This window comes from Dermochelys coriacea, chromosome 2 (assembly GCF_009764565.3).
Source record: "Dermochelys coriacea isolate rDerCor1 chromosome 2, rDerCor1.pri.v4, whole genome shotgun sequence".
In the NCBI taxonomy this organism is placed as follows: Eukaryota; Metazoa; Chordata; order Testudines; family Dermochelyidae; genus Dermochelys; species Dermochelys coriacea.
The window spans coordinates 3,326,093-3,350,149 of NC_050069.1; the positions used below are offsets into that span (position 1 = coordinate 3,326,093).

The following is a 24,057-nucleotide window of genomic DNA, read 5'->3' on the forward strand; positions in this document are numbered from 1 at the left end:
TTGCCCTCCAGAGGCTGAGCTCCACTGGCAGTGTGCCCACCCACCATCGCCAGCAGGGGCAGGTAAAGCCCCTTGCCTTCCTGGCCCTTCTGCCTGCCCCGCTCCCGTTCCCGCTCCGTGGGGCCCTAGCCAGGCTCTGCCTGCTAGCCAAGCTTCCCCAACACACCAATGGGGACCCAGGCCCAGCACGATCTGGCCTCCCCCTGGTTGGGGGTCTGTCTTCATGGGCTGAGGGCGATGTCCACTGGGCAAGCCAGGCGCTCCGGGCACAGTCTGGGCTGCCCCTCTCACCTCCAGCGGGTTCCCACGCTGCAGCGCCAGCTCCGCCTGGTAGTGCTGCACGGCCTGGCCATGCTCCTTCAGGTCCCCGTAGGTGGCAGCCAGGGAGACGTGGATCACAGCCAGCTCCTGCTCAGGCCTCCTCAGGGTCTCGGCGTAACGCAGCTGCCCGGAGAGACACGGTCTGTAGCACGCTCTGCCCAGGGGTGCCCAGCCACACAGCCAGCCCGCCCTGCCCAGGGCTCACTCCCCCGGCTCGGCCAGCCCAGCCACTACAGCCCACGCCCAGTGCGTGAATCTAGAGCGGCTGGTGGGGCCCCTCTGCAGACCAGCACCCCGGAAGTGGCTAGGAGGAAGGGGGAGCCCCTTATCCATGCAGGATGCCTGCCAGCACAGGCCCCACAGCCTAGGGGCAAGCTTGTCCTGCCCCCTGCCTGAGCAGCCCCTGACCCACCTGCCTTTCGTAGAACTCCACAGCCCGGCGATAGTCCCCGTGCTTTGAGAACAGGTCCCCCAGCCGCTCACACAGGCCCAGGGCTGCCTGCAGGTCGCCGGGCGCTGCCTCCTCCAGGGCCTCCTGCAGACGGCTCACCATCAGGGCTGCAAGAGAGGCTGGCAGCGTGAGCAGCATGCGCCGGGGGCTCAGGACGCCAGGCCTAGGCAGGCCTCCCAGCAGCTCTCGCCCCCCTAGGAGTGCAGGGCAGGCAGGGGATCCGCAGGTGAAGGCCGGGGACCAAGGTCCCCCTCACCCAACCCAGCCCGCAGGCTTATGGGACACCGGCCGACCTCTGGGCAGCTGCTGAGCTTCCTTCCCAGACCCACCTGGGCTGGCTCTGGGTTGAGTCACAGAAAGCAGGTGCCCCGTGGTGATATGGGGGGGCCACGTCAGGGACGTACCAGGAGCCCTGGGAGCCACCCCCCGAAAGGAACAGCCTGTGCCAGCCCCGAACCCTGCACCCCAGCAGCTGCGATTCCTCTCCTTGGGCGTGCCTGCGGGGAGGGGGTTGGTGCTGGGGGCACTGTCCATGGGCCACAAGCCACAGAGGGTGATTTGGAGGGGAGGGGGCTGGGCCGTCCAGGTACTGACAGCCAGGCGGCCCAGACGAGACTCTCCTAGTCAGTCTCGCAAAGTTCAGTGCTGAGCCCTGGGGAGCAGACACCCCAGCCTCCCACAGGGGATCCCCCCAGGCCAACTGCAGAGACTGGATCCCCCTCACCCAATCTCTGCAGCCCAGCCCTGAGCTCCGTGTTTCAGGGAGCTTGGCTCTGGCGCGCTCACCGTATCGCAGGCTCCTGTGGATGCTCTCACGCTGCTGGGGCTGCTGCGAGCCCAGCATGTAGGCCTTCTTCAGCGAGCGCCTGGCGGCCACAAAGTCCCCTAGGCTGAGGAGCACCTGCAAGGCACCGGGGCATCAGACTCAGAGAAGGGGAGGGCAGATGAGCCCCCAGGGAGGTACAATTGCTCACAGCCACCCCAGGAGAAAGCGCACCCCCCCGCTGGTTGGGGGGGGGGAGGAGCTGCCCCTTTGCCTCCCAGCAGCTGGTGACGCTCTGTGGGCAGAAGGGACAAGGAAGGGGGTCCCCACGTGGGGAAGTGCAGGTGCCCCCCTGCACTCACCTGGGCGATGCTGGCGCAGCACTCGCTCTCCATGCACTTCTCCTTCATGGTGTGGGCGCAGTCCCGCGCCCGCTCCAGGCAGCGCATGGCCTTGGAGTGCTGCCCTTCCCGCAGGTGGATGTTGCCCAGGTTGAAGTAGGCCCTGTACAGGTCTTCGTAGAGGCGAGTCTGCCTGGAGGGAGGGGGGGGTCATGGCCAGGGACGACTCGGGGTCACCCCCCCCATACACACATACCCTGCTGGCAACACCCCTTAGCCCCAGCAATCAGTGGGCTCCCCCTCACCCAACAGCCACATGCAGCCACAGAGGGTGGGCCAGGGCTTTGGGCTGAATCCTGGGGAAACATGCAAGCTCTTTCCCCAGGAAAGGAGCCTCCCAGCATGCCCTGGGAAAGGGGTCTTCGGCGGGGCTGCAGAGACCTCCTTCCTCCCCCTCCCCCCGAGAAAGGGGCCAGGGCCTTACTCTGAGATGAAGATGCTCTTCTTGATGTAGCAATTGCACTTGGCCTGGTCCTTCATGCTGTCATAGACCAAGCCCAGGTTGAGATAAAGCCGGGCCCTCATCTCGCTCAGCTCCCGCTGCGGCACCGTCCCTGGGACATCCAGAGCCAGCCCGTTACCCAGCCGGCTCCGGACATCCCTGCTCCTCACCCACCGGATCTGCCCCGCGGGAGCTCCAGGGCCCAGGAACAGCACAACTGGCACAAAGATCCAGGCTGAGTGCCAGGAAACATTGCCCTCTGGCTGACTGGATCCGCCGGGGGAATCATCTCCCAAGGGAAGGGATGGGAGCGGCAGGACAGTCTAGGGCACAGTCCTGCTTGACCCCTGGCGTAGAGGTCATATAGGGCTGGAGGTCCCCTAAGTACCCCTGTATATCCCACAATCCCTCATTGTCAAACAGGCACCAGGAACAGCTGGCGCCATGGGCCTGGCCTGCAGATTACAGCTGGAGCCCTGCAAACCGGCACAAGGAGACTGGCAGGCCAGACGAAAGCCGGAGGCTCTGTCCCTTCGTGACCCGGGAGAAGATGGAGCTCAGGGACCAGGAGGATCCCAGCACTGGTGAGGGGACAATGGGTGAAGTGTGGGTACTGGGATCGCCCAGCCAGGCTGTCACAGGGGAACCCGACCAGCATTTCCTCCCGTGGCCGCTCCAATCACCAGCTGGCAGCCCTTCCTTACCTCCCTGCCCCGGCTCTGTGCCCTGCAGCTCCCAGCTCCACACGCCCTCCAGGCCCTCACCTTCCAGCTTCTCCTCCAGGATGGCCAGGCTCTTCATGAAGGCCTGCTCTGCCTCCCGCAGCGCCTCGCCCGCCTGGCCGCTCTCAGCCACGAACATGTAGGTGCGGCCTATGGTGGCCCAGGCCCTCTGCTGCTCGGTGTGGTCGGACAGGGCGCAGGCCAGCTCCAGGTGCTGGCGCTGGTGCTGAGGGGGCAGGACTGTGAGCAGGTTTCAGTGGAGACCCCCAAGCCCTGGGGATCCAGGCTGGCTCTGAACTGGGCTCGCCGGGGCTGACAGCTCAGAGGTTACCGCCACGTGTCCCAGTGTTCCCCTTTAAACCTCTGCAGCTATTCCCCCCCTCATCCCTGCCCCGCTGCACCCTCACCACCCCACACTGCAGTCTTCAGGGGGGCTGAACTCTGGGTAATCAGCTTCCATCCCCATTCCCTGGAGAGTCCCGATCCCCGCGGCTGATCAGCTCCCCACCCTCCTACCTTCAGTGCAGCTTCGTAGTTCTCCAGCTCGGCCAGGCGTTCCCCGATCTTCCGGTGGGCCACGGCACAGCCAAGAACGTCCTCCACGCTCTCCAGGAGCCGCAGCTCCTGCCGGTGCTCCTCCAGCGCTTCCCGATAGCGCCCTACCAGGAGCAGAGAAAGGAGGCGGGGTGAGGGGGAAAAGAGCCTGCTGCCCAAGGCAGGAGTGGCAGCACCTGCTTCATTAGCCACAGCACTAACTGGAGACACTAACCCCAGCCCCGGATGAGAGCCCCCTCTCTCAGGGCTCAGCTGCTCCGATCTGAAGTGTACTCAGCATTGGGGATGCGAGAGCAGATGACCCTCGTCACCTCTGATTTTCTAGTTATGGGAAACGCAGCAGATCTAATACACATGGACGGCAGGAAAGCGTTAGACACGGTGTCACATGAGAAATTAGTTTAATCAGAGAAGATGGGGCTCAGCCCAAGGACTGGAAGGTGGAGGGAACTGGCTTCAGGGGAAAAGGCAGCAGATTGTGCTGAAAGGAGAATGATCAGACTGCAGGGAGGCTCCAAGCGGAGCTCCTCAAGGATCAGTCTTGGGCCCAATTTTAGTCTAGATTTTTATTAATGACCATGGTACAAAAAGCAGGAGCGGGCGAATGGAATTGGCTTATGATACAAAGTCGGGAGGGATGGTCATTCCAGAGGAGGATCGGAATATTAGACAGGAAGATCTAGATGGTCTTGAAGACTGGAGTAAAAGAAATGGGATGAAATTCAGTTGTACAAAGGACAAGGTCATGGACTTAAGGTCTAATCGTAAGAATTTCTGCTCCAAGCTGGGGGTTCATTGGCCAGAGGTGACAGAAGAGGAGAGAGACCTGGGCGTGTGGGTGGGTAACATGGTGACTAGGAGCCACCAATATGAGGCAGCCATGCATCAGGCAAATGCGATCCTGGGCTGTCTCAGGCCAGGTCTCTCCTGTAGAAAGAGGGGAGTGTTCATGCCACTGTACAAAGCACTGGGAAGGGCAGATCTGGAATACTGAGTACAATTTCATGGCCATGAAAGGTGAATTCAAACTGGGCAAGGGGCAGCAAAGAGCGACTCGGCTTGTCAGGGGAATGCAGGGCCTGGCTCAGGAGAGGCAACTGGAAGAGCCTGGCTTGGTTAGTGTGGCACAAAGGCGGCTGTGAGGGGATCTCCTTACTCTCTGGTAACACGCCGGGCAGGTAAACCCAGGGAGGGGAGAAGAGCTAGGGAAGCTAAAGGACAATGCTGGCCTGACAACAAATGGCCATGAACAAATTCAGGCTGGCAGTGAAGGGGAGGGAGGTTCTGGAACCACCTCCCACCAGGAGTTGTGGGGAACAAACAACTTTGTTAGGTTTGAGAGCAAGCTGGACAAAATTATGAGTGTGATTGTATGAGAGGGCTGTTTGTGATGATGGGGGCAATGCGTAGCAGCCCTGGGGACCCTTCCAGTTTCTGTCTTATATTCCTAGTGCTCATGCTTCAGGGTCTCCGATGGTCATCTGCAGGGGACAGGAAGGGATTTTTATCTACCCCCCAACGTATTCGGGTGGTGGGGGTGGAAGTTGGGGCTCTCTCCTCATCATAGATTCTCAGGCCAGAAGGGACTAGTGTGACCATACAGGCTGACCCCCTGTGTAACAAAAGCCAGAGCCCTGCCCCCAAGTCATTCCCAGAGCAGAGCAGTGGTGGAAAATCCGGCACACCCCTTGGGGAATTGGTCCAGTGGTTAATGACACTCACTGTCAAAAACGTGCACCTTATTTCCAGGCTGAATGTGTCTAGCTTCAACGCCCAGCCACTGGACCCCGTTAGACCTTCCTCTGCGAGACTGAAGAGCCTGGTATTAAATACGTGCCCCCCATGTAGGTACAAGTCATCTGATCAAGTCACCCCTTAACCGTCACGTTAAGCCAATGAATAGAGCTCCTTGAATCTCATGCTACAAGGTTGGGCTGCCTTGCTCCCACTCACATGCTCCAGGTCTGACTGATCGCCACACGTGGGTCAGAAAGGAATTTCCCCCCCCAATCACAATTGCAGGGACATAGGGGGGTTTTCACCTTCTTCTGGAGGGTGTGGGTCACTTGCCAGGATTCTATGGGCCATGGTGCTGCTTGGCCCCTCCTGTTCTCTGCCCATACCAGCCTAGCCTCCTGTGGTGTACTGGCCTTGTTTCGGTTGTTGAAGCCAGCGGGCAGGTGCTGGTGGCCAGATGAGATAATCTGCTTGTCCCTCCTGGCCTTACACTGACTCTCCGCTGGGCTCCAGCAATGCGGCACACCTGGGCATGAAGCCTTCAGCACGTAAGAAACTCTAGCAAGTACAGAATGCTGCAGCATCTCCTCAGCGCCACAGGCTCCCACCAGCACCTCACGCCCGTCCTTCGCTCCCTCCGCTGGCTTCCTGGACAACAGAGCCCAGCTCAGCGTCTCAGCCCTGATCTTCGAGGCGCTCCATGACCTAGGCTCAATGCACCCAAACGAGCCTAAAGCTCCAGGATGGAGAGCGTGGTCGCCAACCCCGCTCCTCCGGCAACACCAGCAGGGGGAAGGTCCGCTGTGCGGCAGATACAGCTTCCCTGGGCTGGTCCCAGCCTCTGGACTTAACTCCCCAGAAACCAAGGGCCATCCCAGCGCCAGGCGCCCTCCTCCGCCCGGCCTCCACGAACATAACCAGAGCAGCGGGGACAAAAAACAGCCTAGAGAATTTCACAGTGACTAACTCTGGAATGTTGGCCCTGAAGTGGGGCAATCGCACATCCTGCTACTGGACACTGTGCTCCCCACATGGGGACAGACAGAATCCCCTCTGCCCACGCTGCACCACACCACCCGCCTTTCCGCCTTCTCCTGAAACAGCATGCACTGGCAGCACTAGACAGGGCATCAGACGGGCCAGCGACCTGCTTCAGTGTGAGTGGGGCTGACCCCGATCCTAGCACAGAGATCCCATCTCATCCCTGGCCTGTGCATGCGGCACTGGGGGGGAGGGGCATGGCGCAGAGGAAGGGCCCCAAAACCTATATGGGCAAAGGGCTCTCCAGGCCCCATCTCCCACAAAGTCAGCCTCAGTCACCAGAGACAGACAGGAGCAAGCCAGCCACCCTGAACACCAGGAGCAGGGCACAGGGACCAACTCACCATGTCTAGCCAAGATCTCCCCAAGCTGGTTACAAATGGCAGCTTCCTCCTTCAGGTTCCCATTCCTCTGGGCCTTGTCTTTCGCCTTCTGGAGCTCTGTGGGGCAGCAGGAGAAAAACCATCAGCGCCTGTCACGCCCCTGCAGCCTGTTAGCACCAAATCCCTCTGGCGCAGAGTCATTGGCCACCTAACTAGGCACCAAGGGAGCGTCCAGCACAGGGCAGCAAATCACCATGGACAGGTTTTCCTACGACCCCCAACCTGCCTGCGCACTCCCTGCAGGTGGGGAAGCACCATCAGCCCCCGGGGACCGAGTCCCAGAGAAGGATGGACAAGATGTGCCCAGGGTAGCCCAGCTAGTTGGTGTCACGGCCAGGAGATGAGCCCAGGTCCTGCCAGTGCATCCTTCCCACTCAGAACCCGGGGCCCCCTCCGGCCCAGCGAACCCCTCCAAAACTAAGGGCAGGGCCCCTAGGCTAGTTACAGGGAGTGAACTCCTGCGACCCCGGTCCTGGGCCCTGCCCTGCCCTCTCACATCTGGCTCCCCCATCACATCTGGCTCCCCCATCGGTCCCAGCTACACCCCAGTACCAGTCACAAGAATCCCAAACCCACCAGGGCTCCCCCCACCCCAGGATACCACCCATCTCCACCCCTCTCCCAGCCTGCCCTATCCAGGACCTAGGGGTTACAGTGGACGAGAAGCTGGATGTGAGTCAACAGTGTGCCCTTGTTGCCAAGGCGGCCAATGGCATTTTGGGATGTATAAGTAGGGGCATTGGCAGCAGATCGAGGGATGTCATCGTTCCCCTCTATTCGACTTTGGTGAGGCCTCATCTGGAGTAGTGTGTCCAGTTTTGGGCCCCACACTGCAAGAAGGATGTGGAAAAATTGGAAAACGTCCAGTGGAGGGCAACAAAAATGATTAGGGGACTGGAACACACGACTTACGAGGAGAGGCTGAGGGAACTGGGATTGTTTAGTCTGCGGAAGAGAAGAATGAGGGGGGATTTGATAGCGGCTTTCAACTACCTGAAAGGAGGTTCCAAAGAGGATGGATCTAAACTGTTCTCAGTGGTAGCAGATGACAGAACGAGGAGTAATGGTCTCAAGTTGCAGTGGGGGAGGTTTAGGCTGGATATTAGGAAAAACTTTTTCACTAGGAGGGTGGTGAAACACTGGAATCGGTTACCTAGGGAGGTGGTGGAATCTCCTTCCTTAGAGGTTTTCAAGGTCAGGCTTGACAAAGCCCTGGTTGGGATGATTTAGTTGGGGTTGGTCCTGCTTTGAGCAGGGGGGTGGACTAGAACCTGCTGAGGTCCCTTCCAACCCTGATATTCTATGATATTAGGGGCTTTATTTTACGTAAGCAACTATGGACCCCAACCCTAAATCCCACCCCCCAAAATACTGCCCAGAACCCCCTTGCCCCACTGCCTAGATCCCCAGCCCAAGAGCCCAGCTCAATGATCCCATCTCCAAATACCACCTTGACACCCTCCCCTATCCCACTCCCCACCCAGCTCCAATCCCCAGCCCAAGGGCCCAGCTCAATGAGCCCACCCCCAAATACTCTCCCCACATTCTCTCCTGCCCCACCCTCTGCCCCAGCCCACACATCCCCACCTCACCCTGCTCCAATTCCCCTGTCCCAAGTACCCCAGCCTCACACATCCCTGCCCCTCCAATCTCCCCGCACCCCACACACCCCGATTCCTCCCTGCACGAGCCGCCACCCCTACCGCCTCCCGCCCCCATGCCACCCGTCCCACACACCACTGCCCCACAGCTCAGATCCCCCCGCCGCAAGAACCCCAGCCCCACATATCCCTACCACACACCTCTCATACTCGATACCACATACTGCCGCACCCCCTCAGATGCACACCCGGCCCCGGCCCCACACATCCCCACCTGTCCCATCCCATTCATCTCCCCGGCCCCCCTACCCCGATTCCCCCCTGCCCCACCCACTGCTCACCCCACCCCCTCCAATCCCCCTTCCCAAGTACCCCAGCCCCACCCCACCCCTCCAATACCACCCACCGCCCCACCCGGCCCACTCACTCCCCGTCCCCTGCCCCACACATCCCCACTCACTGCCCCACCCCCCAGATCCTCACCCAGCCCGGCCCACTCACTCCCCGTCCCCTGCCCCACCACACCCCCCTCCGATCCCCCCGCCCCACCCCCCAGATCCTCACCCGGCCCAGCCCACTCACTCCCCATCCCCTGCCCCACACATCCCCACTCACTGCCCCACCCCACCCCCCCTTTGATCCCCCCCAGATCCTCACCCAGCCGGGCCCACTCACTCCCCGTCCCCTGCCCCACCACACCCCCCTCCGATCGCCCCGCCCCACCCCCCAGATCCTCACCCGGCCCGGCCCACTCACTCCCCGTCCCCTGCCCCACACATCCCCACTCACTGCCCCACCCCACCCCCCCTCTGATCCCCCCCCAGATCCTCACCCGGCCCAGCCCACTCACTCCCCATCCCCTGCCCCACACATCCCCACTCACTGCCCCACCCCACCCCCCCTTTGATCCCCCCCAGATCCTCACCTAGCCCGGCCCACTCACTCCCCGTCCCCTGCCCCACCACACCCCCCCTCCGATCGCCCCGCCCCACCCCCCAGATCCTCACCCGGCCCGGCCCACTCACTCCCCGTCCCCTGCCCCACACATCCCCACTCACTGCCCCACCCCACCCCCCCCTCTGATCCCCCCCCAGATCCTCACCCGGCCCGGCCCACTCACTCCCCATCCCCTGCCCCACACATCCCCACTCACTGCCCCACCGATCCCCCCGCCCCACCCCCCCAGATCCTCACCCGGCCCGGCCCACTCACTCCCCGTCCCCTGCCCCACCCCCCTCCGATCGCCCCGCCCCGCCCCGCCCCGCACTCACGGCGGATCTCCCGGCTCCGCTCCCCGCTCATCGCCCCGCTTCGCCGCCAGCTCCCGTCCCGCCGCGCCGCGCCGGGTTCGTACCGAGCCCGCCCCTCGCGCCGGTCCCATTGGACGCCGATCCCCAGCGCTGTCCTCTCATTGGCTATCAGGCACCGCCCTCCCAGGAAACGGAGCCAATCACAAACTAAGCACGCCAGTCCCGCCCTCAAAAGGGCAGGTCTCTCTTCTGATAGGCTGCAAAGGAAATCCATCCGCGGGACAACTCTCAGCAGGCAACGCACCTCTCGCGGCCCAGAACTACAGCTCCCAGCATGCCGCGCAACGGCGCCCCGCTCCGCCCTACAGGTGGAACCTTCCCGCCTTGCCGTGGCGCGGGCCGGTCCATTGGGTCCAGGGGGGGCTCCGGCGGTCAGGCAGCGTTGCATGCTGGGACATGTAGTCCTGCGAGCGGAGAGAGGAAAGCGCCTTTGCATCGCAAACGTGTCTGCCTGGAGCTCTGCGGGCCGGAGCCCAGCGGCTGGCGGCCGGGTGCAAAGGGGATCGGCTCGGTGTCCGGTCGGCGCGGCTGACTGGACACCAAAAGTCCGGTCACCGCGGTAAGTGCCATCTGGCCGGCAGAGCAGCTGCTGCTGGAGGAGCACCTGGCACGGGCTCCCGCGGACCGGTAGGTACCGGCGCTGCCCGGGCAGGGGCACCATGGAGGGGGGCGACTCTCCCCGGGATTCCGGGCGCTACGGGGCAGACACGAATCGGTTTCAAAAATAACCCACCGCCTCCGCTTTAACCCAGTGGGTCTCCACGTGGGGGGGGCGCGTAGCCTGCGGGCAGCCAGAGCTCTTCCGGGGGGGGGGGGTCCCAGATTTCAGCGAGATGTTTGCCTGCTTCTACCACAGGCGACGTAAAAAGCACTCGCCAAGTCAGGACAAAGTCCGATTTCATACAGACAATGCCTGGTTTAGACTGTACCCCGAAGTGTAAGTACAATTGCGCATCTTCCAAGTGACCTATTGTAGAATTATATGGCAAAAATGAGCCCGTAAGCCCTTTTCCAGCTCTAGGGGGCTGGGGTACTTCTGTGTATGTCTGGTTTCTAAGCAAGTCGTTTTCAAGTGAGGTGAAACTTGGGGATGCCCAAGACAAATCAGACTCTTGCAAGGGGTACAGTACATAAACCATACTGGGTCGTCTAGCTCAGTGTCCTGTCTTCCGACAGCAGCCAACGCCAAGTGCCCAGAGGGGATGAACAGAACAGGAATCATCAAGTGATCCATCCCCTGTCACCCATTCCCAGCTTCTGGCAAACAGAGACTAGGGACACCGTCCCTGCCCATCCTGGCTAATAACCATTGATGGACCTATCCTCCATGAATTTTATCTAGTTCTTTTTTGAACCCTGTTACAGTCTTGGCCTTTACAACATCCTCTGGCAAGGAGTTCCACAGGTTGACAAGTGCTCTGGAAAAGTTTAAACTTCTTTAAACTTTGCGGTACTACAGCGATTGGAATGACAATATTTTATCACACCCTAACTCAAAGGTTGTTTCATGGCACCCACAACTGAAGCACTTTAAATAGCAGTACTTTTTGTAGTCTTACTTTTTCAATGCACAAATGATGGATTGAAATTCTACATGTAGTAAAATTTCAGTGAACCTTAGGTTTATAATAAGGAGGTCAAAATATATTGTTCAAAATCTTGCATCAGTAAGATCAAAACTAATAATGAAATAAAATGGGCCATATTCTGTTCTCATTTACACAACTCCAAATTCAGAATAATGGTTGAAACCCATGCAGTTACTCCAATTTCAGCAGTGCAAAGGAGGGCAGAATTTGCCCGTTTGCAATTTCCATTGGAAACTGTGCTAGAGACAGCTATGGATAGGGATTCTCTGCTAAAAGCCCTCCCTAAGTGGCGTGCTATAGTGAAGAATTCATTTAGCACATCTTACTGGAAGTATTAAAGTGTACCTAATTAGTAGAACTTACTTGATAGAACTTCTGTAAAGACTGGAACAAACATTGCCTTCTAGTAACATTAGACTTTGTGTAGGACCACCAATTGCAATGAATTAACTATGGTAAAACTATGTATGGAGATCATCCACAAGAGAACCTTTCCGGGAGGAAAGCAAGCCATTTTACAAGACAGTACCTAGATATAAAGTTAAACCAAGGGCTAGATCCTTAAACACATCCATCACAAGTTATCATCATCCAATACTCGGGCCTAGATAATTGACGGGGCATTCTGGGGGCAGCTCTTGCTCTTTTTGTTGAAACACTGGAGATGAAACTAGAAGCTTAAGAGATCTGAAAAGAAACTCCTCTGGATAATGTAGAACTACCCCCACTGTCTTGCTGCTGAGCATCTTTTACCCTCTCTGAGCTTTTTCCTTTAATTTCTTTAGGGCATTGTCTTAGGCATTAGAGGTCTTATCTACACCACAGAGTTTTCTCGACAAAAGGCAGCAAAACAGTGGAGGAAATAATAAAATAAAGCTACATCATGTCAGTAAAAGTACTGGCTTTTACTGACATCATGATTGCCTGGCAGACTGCAATATACTTCCGCTGTGAAAGGTTAGAAAGCCTCTCAAAAGTATGATGAACTCACCAAAGGTGACATAGATCCAGTTGGCAGATGAGGGTCTGAAGGCATTAGTTCAAACCCTTTTGGGGGGAAGAAGAGGGGGGAAGGGAAGTTTGTAACTGGTAGCCTGGAGGATGAAGGAGACACAGGATCCAGGAACCAGCAACCCATCCTCCTCTCCCGCTCCCCCGGAAAGTTCAGCACAGGTAGTGCAAACTCAAGGCTTTGGCCAGGGGAGGCACAGCCCAGAGTGCCCTGTGCAGAGCGATGTGCACGAGAAAGGCATCAAAGGAGCCACCAGCTGATTGACAGCTCAGGCTGGCTGAAAGTAATTTAAGGGACTTGCCAGTTCGCAGGGCAACCAGGGTCCTGAGCAAGGTGCGGGGGTGGCTCGACCGGAAGGGGCGGGGCCTTGGGTGGAAGGGGCGGGGCTGGGGCCAGACTCCCCCGGCCAGCCCTTCAGCGCGATTTAAAGAGACTAGGGCTCTTTGCCATTGCCGCCACTAGCCTACCACGAGAACCCCGGGGCTCCCGCACTGGCCAGGAGCCTTGGCCCTTTTAATTGCCGGGCCCTGGGAAACTGCCCCTTTTGGCCCCCATCATCAGCGGCCCTGCTGTAGGTCTACTGTGTGGACCATGCCCGCTTACTTTCATCTCTGAGCTCAGGGGAGGGATTGTGGACTCCTGCGTGCACAAACACACACTCCTCTGTGTGCCTGTCTTAAAGGGCCATCACTCCTGCATGCCAAGGCTTGGTTATGAATCTCGGGGAGAGCAAGTACCCCTCTCCCCTCCCTAAATGGTGCCCCTGGACCTGGGGGAGGGATTCTGCCAGCGCACAGCATTTGAGGAGCATGGCCGGGTTCGCTATCTGTAATGGCCCGTCCTGACTTCTCAGCTTCCCAGGCTCTGGCTCTCTCCAGCCTCATCGCACCTGGACACAGAAGCCAAAAACTCAGACGGGTGGCAACCTTACCCCTTGCTCCAGGAATCAACCCCCACCTACGCACCATCGTGCCCCGAATGCCCTTGGCCAGGGACCAATGCTGCCTCTGGCTCCAGGGACTGCTCCCGCAGTGCCCTGCCCCCTATTGCCCCTGTCCTGACTTCTCTGACACAACATTCAGCAAAGGTTTAAACAACAGATACCATGTGTTGAGTCAATTTAGTACTGACAAATGAAGGTGATCCTGAGAAACCCCTGACAATTACAGCTTCTCAGTCACTGGAAGATTCTAAGAAATGACTGGTACCTGATACGTAAATATAAACACTGTTGTGGGGGCGGGTGTTGAGTTATGAACTAAATTCTCTGTGCACTGTCTTCTGGCTGGGGGTTTTCTGTCTTAAAGGTTAAAACCAGACTCTGACTCTTATCTTAATACGGTTGACTTAATATATCAACATGTTAGGGCCTTGTTTTGTTAATCTTGAGAGCAGCTGGTATCCAATGTAAATTATATTGTTAACTTATCGTTTTCCCGTCATTTTGTCATGGCTTAATAATACTCTACCAAACATGAAAAATGGGGACACTGTAAGCATGCCGTTTGATGTGCTAGCTGCAGCGGTGAATGCTGTTCCCAGGGTGGTGCTAATTGAACTGATGCAAATATACAGAGATGTCCTTGCAGAACTGGATGTTACACAAGCTGGTCAAAACACCGCTGTTAACTTTAGCTGCACTGAAAACAGAAAAATAGCTTGTGACAAATTAGAGAGGCTAATATATAAAAAGTCCAGTTTTAAGGGGACCTGTGCAGTCTCTAGTCAGAAGTATTGACCGGACACCAAAAGTGGGTTACCACGATTGTCTATCTTCTTCTAGCGTCCTGTAACAAATAAAACCTGTAATTAGCATACTCAATCTGCCAAAAACTAGGTGATTGACTCTTTGAATAACTTTTTTAGTGCGCCACCACAAGCAGCGGGGAGCAACTGCCACACACACTCAACACTCTTTTATCTGGTGGCTGAACTGTGCTGCAGCCAGACTAGCACGAGGGTGAAATGGCGGAACCCGAAAAGAAAAAGAGTCGAAGGCTCTGCTCTTTTAAAGATGAGTGGCTACAACTCCCAGAGTATCGGAACTGGCTTACAAAGGCAAGTGAAGACTCGGGATATTGTTCTATTTGTCGTGTTCAATTCACGGTTAAGTTTGATTCTGTAAAAGCTATTAAGCATCATGCAGAGACAAAAGGTCACAGAATCAAAGTACAAGGACAGGTATGGTCCAGTACTAGCAATAAATTCTCCATAAAGACTGATAATGCCGAAGAACAATACATATGCACGGCTGAATTGCTTTTAACATATCACGGAATTAAACACCACCACAGCTACCGTTCTCAAGACTGTGGAAATAAACTGTACCACTCCATTTTCCCTGATTCCAAGATAGCTTCCAAAATTCACTGTGGAATGACAAAAGCAGAAGCTCTGATTGAGAATGTATTAGCACCCCATTCGTTGAAACTGGCTGTGCAAGACATTGGATCAACACCTTTCTCAATGGCGACAGATGTGTCTAATAAAGGGAACACTATATTATTCCCAGTTGCCGTCCGCTATTTTAATAAAGATAAGGGACTCTGCATGTCTATCATAGACTTTTTCGAGGATGCAGACGAAACATCAGAGGCAATCGCAAACAACTTAAGAAGTTGTCTTCAAAATTCCGGTCTGATACAGAATAAAATTGTGGCATATGGAGCAGTCAATTTTGGAGAAAACAAGTCTGTTTTTCTGCACCTAAAACAAATGTTGGATTTACCAAACCTTGTGCCAGGGTATTGCAGTGCTCACATAGTACACAATACAGCGAAACATGGCTTGAATATGCTCTCTTACGATGTAGAATATTTGGTCATCAAGGTCTTCAGTGAATTCTCATCCAGTGCAAAGAATATCAGTGAACTTAAAGAATTCTTTGACTTCATGGAGACAGAATATTTAGAAATCTTACACCAGGTACCTAAACGTTTTCTGACCCTTTTCACTGCCGTAGACAGGTTACTGAAGGATTGGCCTGCACTCAAATCTTACTTTGTGAACAAAGGAGAGGAAGATGTGAGCCGCGCAATATGGGCCTTTCTTGCTGAGCAAGAGGACAAAGTTTCTGATGATGAAACTATTACACTTCCCGAACTGTACATCTACTTTGTGCACAACATTATGAGCCAATTTAACAACACCATAAAGGTTCTTGAAAGTGATTACATTCAGGTAACCGAATTGTATGCTACATTCAACAAGCTGAGAAGAGAGATTCAGAATCGACAAGAGAAAGGCTTCTATGGGTACAAAGTGACACAGTTCCTGAAGAAGCTACCACTTAATAAGCAGAATAAATTTGTTGGCGATGCCCAACGGGCTTACACACGCATGCTACAGTACCTGGAAAAGTGGTTTGATTTCAGCGAAAACTCTTTCTATAAGTTGTGTGCACCGCTCAATCTGGACGAACCTCTTCAGCTAGACAAACTGTGTGCGTTGTCTACAAACTTGAACATTCAAGTGAACATAGATGAATTATTTACAGAAATGTGCGTATTGAATGATGTGCTACCAATCCTAAAGAGTTCAATAAATGATGCTGAATCGACACAGTGCCAGGAGCAACAAGACCGTCACCATCAAATCAATGTCTCTGAGGTCTGGGTAGAACTCTTTAAGTGCTGTGAGGCCCCAAACTTGCTTAGAATCGTGCAGCACGTGTTTGCTGTTCCACCCAGCAATGCATTTGTGGAACGCGTTTTCAGTGTTATGAAGAACTTGTGGGCTGATGAAAGGAATCGGCTCCAAGTGGACATGGTGAAAGCTGAGCTATTCGTGCACTTCAATTATAAAATGACATGTGCCGAGTTTGCTGGATTTTTGCAGACAGGAGTAGCTAAGGAGCTTGTGGCAGCAGCAACAAATGATCAGAAGTTTCAGTTGCCACTCACACCACCCTCTCTGGTCTAGACTACACGCTGGTAGAATACAATAGCATTAGAGTAATATTTTCTTATTCTAAAAAAAGTTAAAACATTAAGTACACTATATGGAGTTAGAATATGAACTAGTATGTATATTTGAGGTTGCTTTAACTTCATTACTTGCGGGCCAGGCAGACTCTGAGCTGGCCTACAACACAGGTGACTTTAAGCCCTGTCGCTGTCCTGTTCGTGCCTCAAGTGGAGAAATAAATGCACAGAGAATTGAGGCCTGTATGTTTGCATTGTTCTACATAAATATAAATACCTTTACAATGAAAGTTCTTTGTGGCTGTGCTAGGGAGTTTCTTGCCCTGTTCTTGTTATATTTTTGTTTTACTTCTGAGGAATAAAGATGATGCAAAGTTTGTATGAAATGATTATGCAGTATCTGGTGACATGTCCAAAAATGTAAAACTTTGCACCTAATTGTATATTAAAGCGCACACAAAAAAACGCATCTGGTTTTCAGAGGTTTGGTGGGTGCTCAGCCCCACTGAAGCCTACTTAGTTTATTAAGCTGTTCAAATTGAGATGCCTAATTTTAGGCAGTGAGGTTTGAAAGGTTTTACCTAGATCTTTCAGGCTTGATAAGTGATTAGGTTTCAATGTACCTTTATCAATTCTGTTCTTTTTTATTATGCCTGGAACCAGTGTAATTAAATTAAACCAGTGTACCTTGGGTTTATGCAAATACTAGGGCACAGATCCGATGAAATCAAACAACAGCATCTCACCATCATGTTGTACTTTCCTCCCTATCGGGAGTGATGGAATTGGATCCAGTCCTGCCGTGTGTGTGTTATCAATCAGCCAGTGGGATTGAGGGATTCTTCACTCTTCATGGCACTGGGCCCAGCTTGAACTGTTCCAATTTTTGTGTTCATTTCCTGTTTAGAATATCAGTACTTTAGGCATCCCCAAGAGGGCAGGGATCGAGGTAGCCTAGCCACTTTTGTAATGGACGTTGTTCCACATGTCTTTGAAACAGCAGCAGATTTGGGATTTTTTGCTGCTTAAAGTCATAATGTGATTCATAAGCCTGCATGAAGATGTTCGTTTTGAAAGGATTGAATGATAAAACAATTTTCGTGGGCAAGGGTGTTGTTCCCCTGTAGTATCTGAGCTCTTTGTGAATAATAATGAGCTTATCTTCACCAAACTCCTGTGAAATAGGGAAGTATCATTGACTTGATTTCCGCTTTACAGATGAGGAGCTGAGGCACAAACAGGTAAGTTGCCTGACCTTGATCACACAGGAATTACATGGCAGAGTTGTGAAATGAGCCTGATGATCCTTAGTTCCAGTCCAGTGCCCTAACTGCAAGAGCATCCATGTTACTGTTAAGTGATGCTGATTGTACTAGCACCTAACAGCCAATGTTCCCTCTAATTTTTTACATCCAGGTGCAGAATGAATTTTGTTATGTGCACCAATATGGAGGTGATCTGTGGGAAGGGGTGGGGCCAAGGGGTTCAGCATGTGGGAGGGGGCTCAGAGCTGGGGCAGAGGTTTGGGGTGAAGGCTCTGGGGTGGGGCCAGGGTTCAGGGTGTCCTAGCTCCACAATTAAAGAAATTTACTAACTTTTATATGCATCTGTCAGTGGGCAGTTTCACTTTAATTAGCATTGGGATTCACCTTTTGGATTTTACCTTTTGTGAACAAAGACCTCGTATCTCTTGTCTACTGATCCGTTGTTGCTTTGAAGAATTTATCATGATCATTCTGGCTGCACACTTAAATGTAACACCCCAGCAATTAGCAGTGTTTGACAACACAGTGTGGGTACTTTCTTATGAAGATTGTAACCTGAATTTTGGTTTCACACCAGGCTTTGCACACTAAGCTCTACTTTAATTGGATTGTTTTCAGTTTAGCACTCTGTATGGGTTTAAAATGTGTGGTGTCACTTCATGGGTTTTTGTTATTTGACAAAATTTGTTAAATTTATTTGAGTTGGATTGGACGATTTAGCATGCTATGGGGAATTTTACGTTTTTCTTTATAGGAGAGACATTAAAGCTTAATTATTTTTTTAAGTGTTCTTTTAGAGCAGAGATTTAAAGTAAGACTCAAAGAAAAAGGAACGCTGCTGTGTAAGTGTTTCATCTGTTTATGCTTTTTGATTTACGTCTCTTCATTAAATAATACAGCTGGATGACCAAAGAATCCACAAATGGTATAAATTACAATATTCTGTTCATGGAGATTAAGTCAAAATTCTGACAGTGACTCAACTGTTGCTTTCGCACTCTACTCTGTTAAACTGTAGAGTAAATTATGAATGTAGAAAATACCTGACAGGCAAGTAAAAGCGTGAAAACATAATTGCTAGAAATAATTAGCACTGTGGTGACAGTCTGTTACTCATGTGCTATTGAGTTATCTTGTACTTACAATTAGTGCTGCAAGCTCTTTGGGAAAAGCCACCTGGTGAGCAAGATCAGCATTGCCAACCCCATGAGTGGAAAAATCACCAGTCAGCCTCCCAAACTCATGTGATCAGTCTGTGCCCATAGCAGACAGGACTCATCTCCTCCCAGTGCAGGAAGCTCACCCCCCCCCCCATCAACGCATGGAAATACTCAGCCTCTTCTTCCTTCCCCTCCTAGCTGAGGCAGGCACAAACCTCTGGGCCAGGGGGATGTAGCTACTAGGACTTGGGGAGCGTGAGCTTTCCTTCCTCCTCACTGGTCCAGGACCAGCCTTTGGAGGGCCTGAGGGCATTTGGACTGATCCCACTAGCAAGTTTCTCGGCCGGGCAAATACCCCAGCTTTGACCCTCAAAGCCTGCCTGTCACCTCACTGATTATGTGAGTGTTATTTATGTAAATTGTTCAGAAGTCTCCAGACGCAGCAATTCTACACTTTCATTGGTCCCTCCTGTTCAAACACCCCCCTCCCCAGCAAAACCCCCACCTGTTAACTACTGCCCTTGGATAAATACCATCCACAAGGACGAGAAATGCCGTAGTGTGTGACTGCCCCGCTGCTCCCAGAACACACCGGACTCAGGGCAGTGTTCACAACCAGTCTCACAGGGATAAGACAGCTCCCATCCCTGCCCAGAACTAAGAGCTCAGGCAGGTTCTGGACCACGGGATGGCTTCGTTTTAGATCTCCTCAGTGAGGCTGCAGCGGGGTGGGCGGCATAAGCAATGACTGTTTCAGGGAACCAGGGAGCTGCATGAAAGGGATGGAGACACGTACAGCCCATGCTTAGAGGGTGTTGAGCTTATGCCACAGGGATCATTCAATACACTAACTCCAGCTCAGTTACACACTCCAGCTCACGAGCACAGCCGTGGCAGTGTATCTGACCATCGAACCAACTAGGAACCTCCTGTACAGTCACAGCTGGAGGAGGCCTGCACCTTCCAGCCACTGGTCACACTGGAAACTCCCTTGTCCCCAGGGAAATCCCATGTCCCCAAACATGGCATTTCTGACAGTTCAGGTGAGACAGCAACAAGGCTGCTAAAAGCACTGCCTGTGTAGTGGGGCCTACATCAGATACAGACCAAGGAAAGGGGTGAGATGGTTACCTTGATCAGAGGGAGCCTTTGCAGAAATGCAGGGGGAGGGCTTTAAAAAAACAACCACCACCCACAAACCTATTTTTCATGTTTCAAGCAGGATAAAATGGTTTTATGCCATTCCTAAGAAAAAGCAGCCAGTGTCACTGATCAGCATCACCCCCTCTGCAGCCTGGAGGCACAGCCAGTCATTTGTTCTCGCAGTCCTTGGGCTGAGTGAGCTCCTGTCCCAACTGGCCTAAGCTCGCCTCCAGTGTATGGATTCGGTTTTTGTAAGTCATGGACCAGTCCGCACCTGGACACAGACACGATGCAAATTCCAGTGCACTCAGCTGTGGCCAACACAGCATGAATGAATAGGGGCTTCAGCTCCATATATTTGAATTTAGCAGTTCTGCTTTCTTTCATGGCTAGCTCTCCTCTGCCTTCTCACTGTCCCCTCAGTAACTCACCCCTGCTCCACACAGTCTCTCTCCCTCACAGCACAGAGGGTTTGCCAGTTATTTTTTCACAATTCACATTTAGACTATCATTGAACACCATATTATTTTTATGAGGACTTTTTTGGTGCCGACTTAGAATCAGGCAGTGACCCCAAAACTGGCCCCAACACGCTGGCTACAACCTGCTATCCAAGCAGCTCAGAGATAAGTAGCTGATGAGTTTTTACAATGTTTTTTCCTCGACAGCAACTATATTTCCTCTCTCAGCAGGTGAATGCTCAAGTCTTGGGCTGCCTCCTTTTACTCCCTTCTTGGGAGGGGTCCACAGCAAACGCAGCCCTTCTTGTGCAGCCCCCAGGCTCCCTGCTTAACAGGACATAGCTCCCTGGCAGTTTTATGAAAATGCCCCCCAGAGCAACTGGCTCCACATGGATTCTCTGATGTCTAATAAGTGTTGAGCGCCACCTAAACCTTTGTTCACAACTGGGACATTTATAGGGCCTCTCGCCCGTGTGGGTTCCCTGATGGGCCATGAGGGATGACTTCTGGCTGCAGCCTTTCCCGCACAAGTCACATTTGTAGGGTTTCTCCCTAGTGTGGATTCGCTGATGCTCGGTCAGGTTCGAGCTGCTGTTGAAGCTCTTCCCGCAGGCGCTACATTTGTAGGGTCTGTCCTCCAGGTGGATAACCTGGTGTCGGAGAAGCTCCGCACTTCACTGGAAGCCTCTCCCACACTCGCTGCACCCACAGGGCCTGTTCCCCTGTTCTCTGATGGGCAAGGAGGGATTTGCTCTGAGCGAAGCTCTTCCCACACTCGGAGCAGGTCCAGGGTCTCTCTTCCATGTGCGTTATTTGATGCTGAATGAGAGCTGAGCTGTGACTGAAGCCTTTCCCACACTTGGTGCATTTGTAGGGTCTCTGCCCCGTACGGATCCTCTGGTGGACGAGGAGGGTGAAGCTCCACTTGAAGCACTCCCCACACTCCCTGCACTGATGGGTCTCTCGCCTGTGTGGATCTTCCGGTGCGTGACGAGGGCTGAGCTCCAAGAGAAGCTCTTCCCACACTCAACGCATGTGTTGGATCGCTTGCTGGTGTGGATTCTCTGATGTCTGATCAGTTCCGAGCGCTGCCCAAAGGCCTTACCGCACTCAGCACACTCACACCTTTTCTCCGCCCAGTGGATTCTCTGGTGTCTGGCAAAGGCAGAGCACGGCTGGAAGCTCTCCCCACATTCAGTGGGATGGCAGGGGATCTGCTCAGCATGGCTCCTCTGGTGTCTCAGGAGTGCGGAGCGCCAGCTGAACGGCTTCTCGCAGCCAAGGCATTTGGAGGGTTTCTTCGCGGAGTGGGTGCTCTGGTGTTTAATGAGTGCTGAGCTCAGCTGGAAGCTCCTCCCACACGCAATGCATTTGTAGGGCTTCTTTCCCATACAGATTCTCTGGTGTTTCATAAGGGCTGGGCACTGCCAGGAGCTTTTGCCCCATTCCTCACGTTTATAGGTTCTCTCTCCCCTCTGAGCTAGGCTCTAGTGCACAGCCACATCTTTGCACTTCTTGAGACGTCTCTTGCAGAGAGTGGATTTGCCCCACCAGTTCCCTGTGGATTTTCTCTGCTGCGTTTGTAACCCATGCTGACTTTTACTGTCTTTTCCCTGGTCCAGACTCTGGGAAACATTGCCCATGGAGCAGTCTGAAAACATCTCATTGGTTCTCACCTTTCCAGGATCTTCCGGTAGAGTTTTCTCATTTTCGGAGTCACCCTCAAGCCCATCATCTGCAGAACGGAGAGAGAACTTAGACAAGATCACGTCCAGCAGTCAGGAGAAAGGATATCTCAGAAAGGAAAACTGCAAAGAGTAGGGCAGAAACAAGTAAAACGCTAAGGAGATCAAAATCAGAAAGGCAACCCCCCAAAATCTGTCCTCAGGACAGCAAGGGGAGGGCAAATTCTGGTTCACCAGCCAATCTGAACACAGAACCGATGAGCGAGGACAGAACTACACCCAATGTCAGTGAAGGGGGTGGAGAGTTACAGCGGACATCTGCATTCCTAAATGGACTGAAAGAAGCAGCAGCTCTGTCAATGCTATGACGTGGTGCAGCTCCACTCTGACATGCGGCTTTTCACAACAGGGTCGTGGGTCTCCAGGCTTCCGGTCTCCGCCAGACTCCAGAGCTAATGGATCCATTTACCAGGCAAAAGACAATCCTGAGAGTCCAGCTGGAGGCTTCCTGGCTCACACGTCACCACCCATGGTAATGGGGCCCCATCCTTGGCTGACCCTGGGGCCACACCCTCACAAACGTGAAAATTAGTAATAGATTCTGCAACAGAACTCATCACTTGCAAATGGTGGTCTGGATTCACGCCCCCCGGAGTGTGTGCTGCCCCCCAGCCGGGACATGGTTTGTGCCGTTTCTCGCTGGGAGAAGCAGGGTTTGGGCCTGGCCTGCGAACTCCCATGGGCGCCGGAACATCTCTCCGGCGGGCCCCTTTCTCCGTCCCGCTTCCCCAGGGGGCTCGGCCTGGCGGCCCGGTGTGACCCCCCCCCACTCACTGCCATGGCAGTTGCGATGGGGGTGGCATCACAGAGGCAGGGGAGCCCGCAGGGGGATGCCAGCCCTGCCCCCGCAGCGACCCCAGGCCCCCCACTCCCAGCAGTGACCCCAGGCCCCCCCACTCCCTGCTCTGACCCCAGGCCCCTCACTCCCCGCAGCGACCCCAGGCCCCCCCACTCCCTGCTCTGACCCCAGGCCCCCCCACTCCCCGCAGCGACCCCAGGCCCCTCACTCCCTGCTCTGACCCCAGGCCCCCCCACTCCCCGCAGCGACCCCAGGCCCCCCACTCCCTGCTCTGACCCCAGGCCCCCCCACTCCCCGCAGCGACCCCAGGCCCCCCCACTCCCCGCAGCGACCCCAGGCCCCCCACTCCCTGCTCTGACCCCAGGCCCCCCACTCCCCGCAGTGACCCCAGGCCCCCCAACCCCTCCAGGTTCCCAGCGCCCGAGAGGCCAAGGCCGCCAGGCCCCGCTCCGGGAAGCTCCGCCCGGCCCAGGCAGCCCGCTCACGGCGGCACCGGAAGCGACCGCCGCCGGAAGTGATGCCGGGTGGACACGTGACCGCCCCGCCCGCGCCGGGGGGTGTCCTCCGATCTCCCCTCGCCTGAGGGGCCGCAAGCCGTCGGGACAGCGCATGCGCCCCGCTCCCGCCCGCGGGCGTCCCGGCCCTGACCTCGCCCTCCCCCCCCCCGCTTAGCCTGCCCCTCCTCCCTCCCCCTGGTGGGGGGGAAGAGACCCCTGGCAAGGGGGGGGAAGAGACCCCTGGCAAGGGGGGGGACCCCCGGGCGCGGGGGGGGGAAGAGACCCGTGCCAAGGGGGGGGACCCCCGGGCGCGGGGAGGGGAAGAGACCCCTGGCAAGGGGGGGGACCCCGGGCGCGGGGGGGGAAGAGACCCCTGGCAAGGGGGGGGAAGAGACCCCTGGCAAGGGGGGGGACCCCCGGGCGCGGGGGGGGGAAGAGACCCGTGCCAAGGGGGGGGACCCCCTGGCGCGGGGGGGAAGAGACCCCTGGCAAGGGGGGGGACCCCTGGGCGCGGGGAGGGGAAGAGACCCCTGGCAATGGGGGGGACCCCCTGGCGCGGGGGGGGAAGAGACCCCTGGCAATGGGGGGGACCCCCGGGCGCGGGGGGGAAGAGACCCCTGGCATTGGGGGGGACCCCCGGGCGCGGGGGGGAAGAGACCCCTGGCAAGGGGGGGGACCCCCGGGCGCGGGGGGGGGAAGAGACCCGTGCCAAGGGGGGGGGACCCCCTGGCGCGGG

The 24,057-nt window shown here is 55.1% G+C and overlaps 3 protein-coding genes across 8 annotated transcripts in view; 1 reads left to right on the forward strand and 2 right to left on the reverse strand.

The window, feature by feature from the left end:
* Positions 1-9,794, reverse strand: part of TONSL (tonsoku like, DNA repair protein) — a 25,341-nt gene extending 15,547 nt beyond the window's left edge. For 4 of the 6 annotated variants that reach the window (XR_006279551.1, XR_006279550.1, XM_043509873.1 and 1 more), the window contains exons 1-9: positions 9,689-9,758; positions 6,778-6,873; positions 3,617-3,759; positions 3,143-3,326; positions 2,361-2,490; positions 1,898-2,069; positions 1,559-1,673; positions 734-879; positions 292-444 (exon numbers count right to left, since the gene is read on the reverse strand). Coding sequence is in view for 4 of the 6 variants with exons in the window: in XM_043509873.1 (XP_043365808.1) it covers positions 292-444; positions 734-879; positions 1,559-1,673; positions 1,898-2,069; positions 2,361-2,490; positions 3,143-3,326; positions 3,617-3,759; positions 6,778-6,873; positions 9,689-9,719 (1,170 nt within the window). In the remaining 2 variants the exon portion in view is untranslated. Of the gene's footprint in view, positions 1-291; positions 445-733; positions 880-1,558; positions 1,674-1,897; positions 2,070-2,360; positions 2,491-3,142; positions 3,327-3,616; positions 3,760-6,777; positions 6,874-9,688 lie in introns of those variants that run through there. The other 2 variants (XM_038393531.2, XM_038393533.2) reach the window with 2 other exon arrangements.
* Positions 9,795-9,989: 195 nt separating this feature from the next.
* LOC119852322 lies at positions 9,990-18,337 on the forward strand. Its single transcript, XM_038393547.2, has 2 exons — positions 9,990-10,354; positions 14,195-18,337. The coding sequence occupies exon 2, from the start codon at positions 14,294-14,296 to the stop codon at positions 16,247-16,249; it is 1,956 nt and encodes a 651-aa protein (XP_038249475.1). The 5' UTR covers positions 9,990-10,354; positions 14,195-14,293; the 3' UTR covers positions 16,250-18,337.
* Positions 18,338-18,359: 22 nt separating this feature from the next.
* LOC119852326 (zinc finger protein 3-like) lies at positions 18,360-21,692 on the reverse strand. Its single transcript, XM_038393552.2, has one exon. It carries the CDS (start codon positions 21,690-21,692, stop codon positions 21,090-21,092), a length of 603 nt encoding a protein of 200 aa, XP_038249480.1. The 3' UTR covers positions 18,360-21,089.
* Between the last annotated feature and the right edge of the window lie 2,365 nt (positions 21,693-24,057).

What these genes read in the sequence shown, in the direction of transcription:
- LOC119852322 (XM_038393547.2), top strand. Translation starts at nt 14,294, where the DNA reads ATGGCGGAACCCGAAAAGAAAAAGAGTCGAAGGCTCTGCTCTTTTAAA.
- LOC119852326 (XM_038393552.2), bottom strand. Translation starts at nt 21,692, where the DNA reads ATGAAACACCAGAGAATCTGTATGGGAAAGAAGCCCTACAAATGCATT.